We start from the raw sequence: 9,517 nt of genomic DNA on the forward strand, positions 1-9,517 counted from the left end.
CAAAGGAAAATGATGTTTCTCGAAAGACCACGGGCACCACATCTTTAAAATGTCCCATTTCAGGGTTCCCGCAAAATACAAAGCTACACTAAGGCCGGAAGTACTTTTGCCCCTATAAAATATGGCAGAAAGCGTGCTCATCTCCAAGGGAACATCACGTAATTAGTCAAGGCGTAATATTGCGCACGCGTAGAAGCGCACGTTGCCGGAAGTGATGCGCCCTTAGTGAAGCGGCTGGCGTAGTACGCGTGCGTAACTGGCTCTTCCGTCAGCTGTGTTGTGGAAATGGTGGAGAAGAAAACTTCGGGTATGTGCGCCCCCGGGGGTTTGCTTCCTTCCTTCTCTCAAATCCGAACCTGGCCTAAGATTTTTCTCACCTCGTTATTAGTCTCAAATCCTTTCCCGGGTCCTCGCTCGGGTCCTGGCCTCGGGCTGCCCCGCATCATCCAATCACGTTTTATTGATGCCTGTTCCCAGTGGGACTCTGGGGATGGAGAAAGGAAAAAAGGTCCTTATTTTCCTAGAACTGGCTTTTTGGGAGGAGGGCAGATGTGCAGACCTACCATTGTACTTTGTACGTGCTATGGCAGAGGGATGTGCAGCGCCTGGGTGCATGAAGGAGTGGCACCCAGTCCAGGAAAGGAGGGGACTGTGAAGGACTGGAGGGGAAGGGAACGCTTGAAAGCCTCGTTCGCTCCGTGCAGGTGCGTGTGGGCTCATTCCCGGCAGCAGGAACCACACTTGCAAAGGAAAGAAAGCAAGAAAATCAAGTTGTTTAGGAAGCCAAGTTCATGGTTCAGGGTTTGCAGAGGCTTAGTAAAAGAGGCTGCAGGGCTAGGGAAAGACACCCTTGAAAGACATTATATACGCTGCCAATGAATTTTAACTCAGAGCAGTAGAGAACCATCCAAGGCATTTAAACTAGGGGAGTGACGGAAACCAATTTATCTTTTAGAAAGGCAGTTCTGGCTTCAGTGCAGAGGACGATCGGAGGGATAAGAGCAGCACTGTCCAGTAACATTTTGGGGGATGATGGGAATGTTTTTAGTCAGCACTGTTCATCATGGCAGCCATTAGCTGCATGTGGCTGTTGAGCACTTGAAATGTGGTTAGTACAATCGAGGAACTGAATTTAAATTTTTATTTCATCTTAATCTACATCTCACTTTAAATAATCGCATGTGATTAGTGGTTAGTTGATTGTATAGCACAGGTCTAGAGGCTGAAGGCCAGTGAGGAAGCCATTAAGTGGTCCAAATAAAAAGAGATGAGGGTCAGAATACCTTCAGATTGACTCGTAATAAATCCAGTCATGTCACTCCTTTAAAAAAAAAAAGGTTTTTGTTGTTTGTTTTTTAGGGGGTGGAGGATGAGGGGGAATAGAGAGAAACATCCATGAAAGAGAAACATCATTGATTGGCTTCTTCCTGCACGCCCCCTACTAGGCATCTGCTGGCAATCTGAGCATGTGCCTGACTGGGAATTCAACCAGCAACCTCTTGATTCATAGTTGACACTCAACTACTGAGCCACCCCAGTCGAGCATCACTCCTTCTTTAAAACTCCTCACTGTATTTCTGTCACCCTCACCATAGAATCCTCAAATCCAAATTTTTATAGATACTGAAAAGAAAGTTTCTCAATGGTCTGCATGACTTCATAACTTCCTTCCCCCCACACACACTTTGTATACCAGCCACAATATTAAAAAGAGAACTTTTAAAAAATATATATATATTTTATTGATTTTTTACAGAGAGAAAGAGAGAGGGATAGAGAGTTAGAAACATCGATGAGAGAGAATCATCCATCAGCTGCCTCTTGCACACCCCCTACTGGGGATGTGCCCGCAACCAAGGTACATGCCCTTGACCGGAATTGAATCTGGGACCTTTCAGTCCGCAGGCTGAAGCTCTATCCACTGAGCCAAACCGGTTTTGGAAAAAACAAAAAACAAAAAAAAAAACCTTTTAATTTATTGAAGGCACCACAGTCTCCTATCCAAGCCTTCTCTCATGCTGGTTCCAAGGCTTGAGACACCCTCCCTTCTCTCCCAACCAAGTTAAATTCTATTCATCGATCAGCCCTCAGCTTGTGCGTATTTCCTCTGGAAAATCTTCCTGACTACTCCAAGGCCAGGCTCTGTCATGCGCTCTGTAGCACTTTGTACTTTCCTGTACTAGCACGTATTATACTTTACCATTCTTGTTTGATCATTTGTATTCCCCATTAGACTATAGGCCCTGGTTGTATTCCAAGAGCTTAGGGCATAACCTGGCACCTGGAAGGGAGGCAGACTAGTGCAGTGATCAAGAGCATGTTTTCTGATGCTGGGCAGTTTGGTGTTTGAATTCTGACCCAGCCACTTTCTAGCTATGCAAAGTTCAGTAAGATGGTGATGATAATGATACCTTTTCCATAGGATTATTGTAAGGGTTAAAGGATTCCTTTTATATAGAGCTTAATATAGTGTGTGGCTCATTGTTCATGCCCAGTTATTATTATGGTTACAGACTCTTGGTAAATATTTGTTTAATGAATAAATAACTGGTGAACAACTGATATGATAATGAAGAGAGAGCTTTAAAATAATCCTAGATTTTTGGTTTGGATGTCTATTAGATGGTTTCATTCACTTAAAGTCTACAGGAGGAGAAGCAGACTTAGGTGGGGAGATTTTTGAATTTGAGTTGCATTATCAATGGAGTCAGCAGGTAATCTCCTGCAGCCAGTCAAATAGTCAGTTTTGGAGTTTATGAGAGGTTTTGGATTGAGAAAATCACCTTTGGAGCCATTTGCTTATAGGTGAGAGAGCCTTGTGTTTGGATTAAAAATCTCAGGAAGAGTTTATAAACTGAGAAAGATAACAGGGACAAACATCTCCTTAGAGGCAGAGAGAGAAGGCAAGGTTGGAAACAGAAGCATAGCCAGATATGGAAGGAAAACCTGGAGTCATGTTAAAGAAGCCTCTGAAGGGACTCTTTCAATGCAATTCTCAGAGTGTAGAGAACTCAGGTAAAATGCACTCTGGGCTTGGCCCGAGGAGGTCACCAGAGTCCTGAGAATGCGTGATTTTCATAAAACTCCAGCCGGTTGCTGGGGTTGAGGGCTGGATGGGAGATGAAGAAATGGAACATCACATGGACCACTCTGTCAAAGAAAAGTAGCTGTGGCTGAGACCGGTTTGGCTTAGTGGCTAAAGCATCGGTCTGTGGACTGAGGGGCCCAGGTTCGATTCCGGTCAGGGGCATGTACATTGGTTGTGGGCACATCCCCGGTGGGGTTGTGCAGGAGGCAGCTGGTTGATGATTCTCTCTCATTGGTGTTTCTGACTCTCTATCCCTCTTCCTTCCTCTCTGTAAAAAAATCAATAAAATATATTTTTTTAAAAAGTAGCTGTGAAGTTGGATAGACATGAGAGAGTTTAGTAGGTTTTTCCATGAGGGAAAGTACCAGTTGAGGAGGAGAGGTTGAAGATACAAGAGGGAGGGGAAGACTCAGCTGCAGGTGAAGAACTGGGTTTAGCAGTGAGACTTGCTGGGGGCCCCCAAGCAATTATGACTGAGGGTGGGCTAAAAGATGAGTGTCTCTGTGTGTCAGTGGTCCATTCCCTTTGAGGTAGGAAATGAAATTGCATGAAGGCCAAGTGCATGAAGGAACCAACGGAGCCTGGGAGCCCTGAATTTACCGTGGTGTCGTTAATACAGTTGTGTGATTTCTGTCAGCATTTCTCTGATTGGATCCTCTGGGATTGGGAGGAAAGCTGCAGCCAAAGACATAGAAAACAGGCATGAATGACTGAAATGGCAAACATAACTAACTGGGAAGGAAGCAAACCAGAGGGGCTGATATACATCCCCCATTAGCCACAGGGGGGTTCCAAGACCACCAATGGAGCCTGAAATTTCGGACAGTATTGAATCCTATACATATGTTTTTTCCTACACGTATATATATTTTAAGGCTTCTCTTTCGCATGTACTTGACATCACTACACTTGTGTCTTTGGGCCAAAATAAGGATTGCTTAAACACAGGTATTTTGATACCACAACAATTGATCTGATAACTGACATGGCTACTTAGTGGTTAACGGGCAGGTAGTGTATACAGCCTGGATACTTGGAAAAGAGATGATTCACAGAAAGGAGTGGTTGGCATGAGATTTCATCACAGGCTCCTGTTTTTGGTGGCTCTGGATGCTGTAACTCTTATGTGGTACTAGAGCTAGAACAGTGTGCAATTTGAAACTTATGAATTGTTTATTTCAGTTTAACATTTTCAGATCACAGTTGACCGCAGGTAACTAAGGCTGCAGAAAATGAAATCTCAGATAAGGGGGAACTACTGTATTGGTAGGAGATATAGGGGCCGAGGTCTCAGTGACTAGGATCTGGGACTCCACACCCCATGGATATCATCTACCCACTGCCCAGAGCCTGGGTTACCCCAGCTTCTCTCTTCTCTGTGTTCCCCACCCCCCATAACTCTTCTGGTTTTGTCCCATGTAGTTCGCTCCCAGGACCCTGGACAGCGGCGGGTGTTGGACAGGGCTGCTCGGCAGCGGCGTATCAACAGGCAGCTTGAGGCCTTGGAGAATGACAACTTCCAGGATGACCCCCATGCAGGACTCCCCCAGCTTGGCAAGAGACTGCCTCAATTTGACGATGATGCAGACACTGGTGAGGCGGGTGGGACTGGGGACACATGGCTGAAGGAAGGGGAAAGAGTCTGCCTAGATTAGGGTTGTGGAAATACATTGGGCTGGGGGTCAGATGACCCAGGAGCTTCTCTGGCTCTGCCAGGAATTGGCTCCTGTGACTTTGACCAAGTCCCTCTCCCCATTCTGTGCCTTAGTTTCCTCTTGTGTATTTAGAATAAAGACAATAGAGTAGGTGAGCTCTGAATTCCCTTCCAGTTCCAATACAAAGTCTGAGATTTAGGGAGTGTAGAGATGAAGAACGGCTGGGATTGGAGAAGTTGGGGGAAGGGAAAAAGATGGTAGACAGAGGCCTTCTGAGAGTCCAGGGGGTATGTGAGTGGGGAATGGACACGAAGGCACTGGGAACGGGGGGGCAGGGAAAGGTGGTGCATTTCTTGGAATGTGCCAAGTAACTTATTTCTTCTGACCAATAGGAAAGAAAAAGAAGAAAACTCGAGGCGATCATTTTAAACTTCGCTTCCGGAAAAACTTTCAGGCCTTACTAGAGGAGCAGGTGAGAGAGGAGCTGGCGGGAGAAACCCACAGAGAAGGGCCGAGCCCACAGAGATGCTTGTCCATGGAGGGTGTTTGCTGTGAGGGTGGAGGAGTTGTGTAGTCTCCCCCTTTGTATCTGCAGAACCTGAGTGTGGCCGAGGGACCCAACTACCTGACAGCTTGTGCGGGACCCCCATCCCGGCCCCAGCGCCCCTTCTGCGCTGTATGCGGCTTCCCCTCTCCATACACCTGCGTCAGCTGTGGCGCCCGGTACTGCACTGTGCGCTGTCTGGGCACCCACCAGGAAACCAGGTTAGCTAAGAATATGCCCCAAATCCACACCCTTTTCCTCCTAAATCCCACAGCCTCCCAGGCCCTCTCCTCATCCTGGGTTTCTCTGCCTGTAGATGCCTTAAGTGGACGGTGTGAGCCTGGGTAGGAAGGCCCTCTGTGCATCAGCCTGTCCTCAGAAAGGACATCACAGGAATGAAAGGTGCTCCCTGGACCAAGAGAGGAACTGTTCATTCACCCAACAACCTTGTGTCTTCTCCTCCAGAGGAGACCAGGCTTACTCCCAGGGATGTGGCAGGGAAGTGGGCCACCCCCCAGGGTACTGTCATAATAAAAGGTCTGATGTGAGGAGGCACCTGCCTTTTGGTCACATCGTGTTTCGGGGGTGAGGGTGATGGGTCATCTGTTTCTCCTACTCTGTCTTTTTTTTCTACCTGTCAATCACTGCTCCTACTCTCTGCCCCTCTAGGTCCCTGACCATTGAAAGATTTTGTCCCATTCTCCATGTCTCTGCATTTCTTGGCCGCTTCTTTATATCATATTTTTGGTTATTGATTTAGTTAAATTGTTTTTGCTTTTTGTTTTTCCTGTTCTTCTGAATGATTTAAAAAATATATATTTTATTGAGTTTTTATAGAGAGGAAGAGAGAGGGATAGAAAGCTAGAAACATCGATGAGCCGGACCGGTTTGGCTCAGTGGATAAAGCGTCGGCCTGCGGACTGAAAGGTCCTGGGTTTGATTACGGGCAAGGGCATGTACCTTGGTTGCGGGCACATCCCCAGTAGGGGGTGTGCACGAGGCAGCTGATCGATGATTCTCCCTCATCGATGTTTCTAACTCTCTATCTCTCTCCCTTCCTCTCTGTAAAAAAAATCAATAAAATAATTTTTAAAAAAGTATTTGTTGAATGTATGACCTCTATAGATTAATGATATCCAGCAAAGTCAGAGTGAAACATCTTTTTAGGCACTTCTCCCCGTTTCGGTGGACTTTCTTGGAGCCGGCTCAGATGTTCTGGTGTCTTCCTGAGGCCTGCTTGCCCTTTCTCTGGAGACCTGCAGTTGGGCAGGTGGTGTTGGTGACAGCTTTGTGTTGAATGGTGGTGAAAACAGGGTTTACAGTCCTAAATGTGGTGTTTTTACGTAATTGATGGCTGTAAATTTTTTGACTATTCCATTGAAGGTGGATTGTTTTTGTCCCCTTCCTCTGGGATCTGGGTAGGCTTATGATTCCTTCACCTAGGAGAGAGCGGCAGAAGTGAAACTATGTGATGTGCAAGACTAGGTGTAAAAGGCAGTGCACCTTCTGCCTTGTTCCTAGGACACTTATTTTTGTTTTGTTTTTTTTTAAAATTAAATTTATTGATGTGACATTGGTTAATAGGATCATATAGATTTTGACATTTGCTTTTGGAACCTTCAGTCACCATGTAAGAAATCCAACTGTTCTGAAGCCACCATGCTGTGAGGAAGCCCAGGCTACAGGGAGAGGCATGTGCAGGTGCTCCCAGTGACAGGTCCAGCTGACAGACCTTCAAGCCACCCCAGCCCAAGCTTCCATCTTAGGAGGGAAGATGCTTTCTGATGACGTCAGCCAAGGCACCATGGCAGCCTCAGCCATTTGAGTCTTCCTAGTTTTGTCCTAAACATCATGGAACAAGCTCTAGCCATCTCTGCTGCACCCTGTCTAAATTCCTGACCTCAGAATCCGTGTAACAAGTTTATGCCATTGAGTCTTGGGATGGTTTGTTCCACCTGCCTTGGAATGCCTGTCAGATTTCCACTGAGTCAGCACAATCTCTTTGGTTTATTTCCTAAGTTCGCTGACCTTATTTCATATTTTGTTGTTCTAAAAACAATCAAACTGGTTCTTGGTTGGTGTGAGATTTGTCTGCTCGCTGACACACTCAGCCTAACCCAGCTGACCTTGATAGGACAGAGCCAGATCCCAAGCCCTCCCTTGCTCTGACATGGATTGTTTCCACAAGTCACCCACTGACGTTCTCAAGGACGGCTCTCCAGACCCCGTTTAAAACCATAGCTCCTCAAAAGAAGACTTGACCAACTTTTGCCAGCATCCTGTGTATTAGTGGAAACTTGGTCCCCACCTTAGGAGGCACCCAGACCTTTGGGAAATCTACACTATGCCAAAAGCTTCTGGTGGCTAAAGCCAGCGTTTGACAGGGCCCCACAGCCCCTGCCTGGGCACACAGGAGCAGAAGAGGTTAATGCTATGATCTGGAAGGCTAGAGGCTTGGGGGGCTCAGAGCTAAAGACTTCAGTGAGTACTGACTCTGATTGATGTGGATTAGTTTGGAGAGCCAGGAATCCTGGGAAGCAGGTGTGTCTTCAGTCTTGGACAAATCTTGGTCCTACTACTTACTGATTGTGTGGCTTGAATAGGTCACTTTACCTTTCTGACTGCATAGCCACCTCCCAGATAGTGTGAGGATTGAGGCAGTGCACTAGCCCAGCGTCTGGCATCTAGAACGTGTCAGAAAACGATAGTTATTGACCATATTGCCTAAGACCTAAAACAGTTTGTTGTGGAGCATTTTCATAGCCAGTTCCTTAGAAAATGGAAGATTCTTTGGAGTAATCTTTTTTTTTTTTTTTAATATATATATATGTTTTATTGATTTTTGTACAGAGTGGAAGGGAGAGAGATAGAGAGTTCGAAACATCAATGAGAGAGAGTCATGGATCAGCTGCCTCTTGCACACCCCCTACAGGGTATATGCCCGCAACCAAAGTACATGCCCTTGACCGGAATCGAACCCGGGGCCCTTCAGTCCCCAAGCCGACGCTCTATCCATTGAGCCAAACCAGTCCTGGCTGGAGTAATCTTGACATCTTGTCCATTATATGGTAACTAGCTGTTTACATTTCTCTTTGCTCCTATCTTGTGCATTCTTCTAAGGGCAGAGGTCATCTCTTAGTGCTCCCACTTCTAGGAAAGAAGAACATGATAGCCCTTTACAGCCGTGTGACCAGGACTGATTGGCAAATGAAAACCTTACCTGGTGATCATGTTAAGGCACTTATTTAAATGCTCAAATGTGAGACTTAGCTAAGGCTAGTTTTCCTGTAACTGGGAGGAGGGAGGAGGCAGGATGGAGTATGGGAAAGGAGGTAGAAGCTGTGGAGGATGGTAGAGGGAGGATTTGGGTTGGAGGTGCTTGGTGGCAGCATTGGGAGTTGCAATTGGCTTCTGTCCTTCACTGTGGTTATACAGGCATCCCTGTTGATTTTCATGGCCTTTCAGAATTGTAAGACCCTTTTAAAAAATGTGTGTCTCATCCCGAGAGAGAAACTATAGTTAGTTTGCTAACAAAGCAAGTCAGGTGAACTGGTACTTGCCATGGTAGATCCTTACAGTAAAGGACCTTCAAAACACACTTCCCAGTGTCTGCACTCTGCAGTCCCTTACGGGCTTTGGACTTAGCCAGGGGACTGTCCAAAAGCAGAGTCTGACGTGGGTAAGATATAGTTTTTTTGTGGATTCAAAAAGCACCAGTGTTTCTGGGTGAAGCCCAGTGGGAAGCCTTGATGCAAATGTGTGTCCAAGGCCAGTGGCACAGTCCAGCTCGCTGGAAGTGAATAATTGTACAGAGGGATAAGAAGTGGGGATAGTCCTAACTGGTTTGGCTCAGTGGATAGAGTGTCAGCCTGCAGACTGAAAGGTCCCAGGTTCGATTCCAGTCAAGGGCATGTGCCTTGGTTTGGTTACGGACACATCCCTGGTGGGAGGTGTGCAGGAGGCAGCTGATCAATGTTTCTCTCTCATTGACATTTCTAACTCTCTATCCCTCTCCCTTCTTCTCTGTAAAAAATCAATAAAATATATTTATAAAGGAAGAGGGGATAAAAAAGATGGGCTAGAGCCAGGCAGTGTGTCCAAGTCTTAATTGTCCTTTTTCATTTTTCTGAGCCATCAGGGAACTTCCAGGGCAGGACAATAAATGATGTTCCAGGCCTGGCTGGTGTGGTTCAGTGGTTGAGCATCAATCCATGCACCAGAAGTTCACTG

General features: G+C 46.3%; 1 protein-coding gene across 2 annotated transcripts; it reads left to right on the plus strand.

Moving 5' to 3' along the window:
- The first annotated feature begins 190 nt into the window (after positions 1–190).
- Positions 191–5,840, plus strand: ZNHIT1 (zinc finger HIT-type containing 1). Of its 2 annotated transcripts, none has more exons than XM_084881593.1 (5): positions 191–307; positions 4,511–4,681; positions 5,136–5,215; positions 5,318–5,508; positions 5,604–5,840. In XM_084881593.1, the coding sequence occupies exons 1-5, from the start codon at positions 286–288 to the stop codon at positions 5,623–5,625; spliced, it is 486 nt and encodes a 161-aa protein (XP_084737719.1). In that variant the 5' UTR covers positions 191–285; the 3' UTR covers positions 5,626–5,840. The 2 variants fall into 2 exon arrangements, with proteins under 2 accessions (XP_084737719.1, XP_084737720.1); XM_084881594.1 differs by having other exon boundaries at positions 5,339–5,508.
- The last annotated feature ends 3,677 nt before the right edge of the window (positions 5,841–9,517 follow it).

This window comes from Pipistrellus hanaki (genome assembly GCF_964339955.1).
Source record: "Pipistrellus hanaki genome assembly, chromosome: 4".
NCBI lineage: Eukaryota > Metazoa > Chordata > Mammalia > Chiroptera > Vespertilionidae > Pipistrellus > Pipistrellus hanaki.

Coding starts and splice junctions, on each gene's coding strand:
- ZNHIT1 (XM_084881593.1), top strand. CDS start 286: ATGGTGGAGAAGAAAACTTCGG. Junction 308..4,510: donor GGTGGAGAAGAAAACTTCGG/GTATGTGCGCCC, acceptor TGTCCCATGTAG/TTCGCTCCCAGGACCCTGGA. Junction 5,509..5,603: donor GGCACCCACCAGGAAACCAG/GTTAGCTAAGAA, acceptor CTCTGCCTGTAG/ATGCCTTAAGTGGACGGTGT.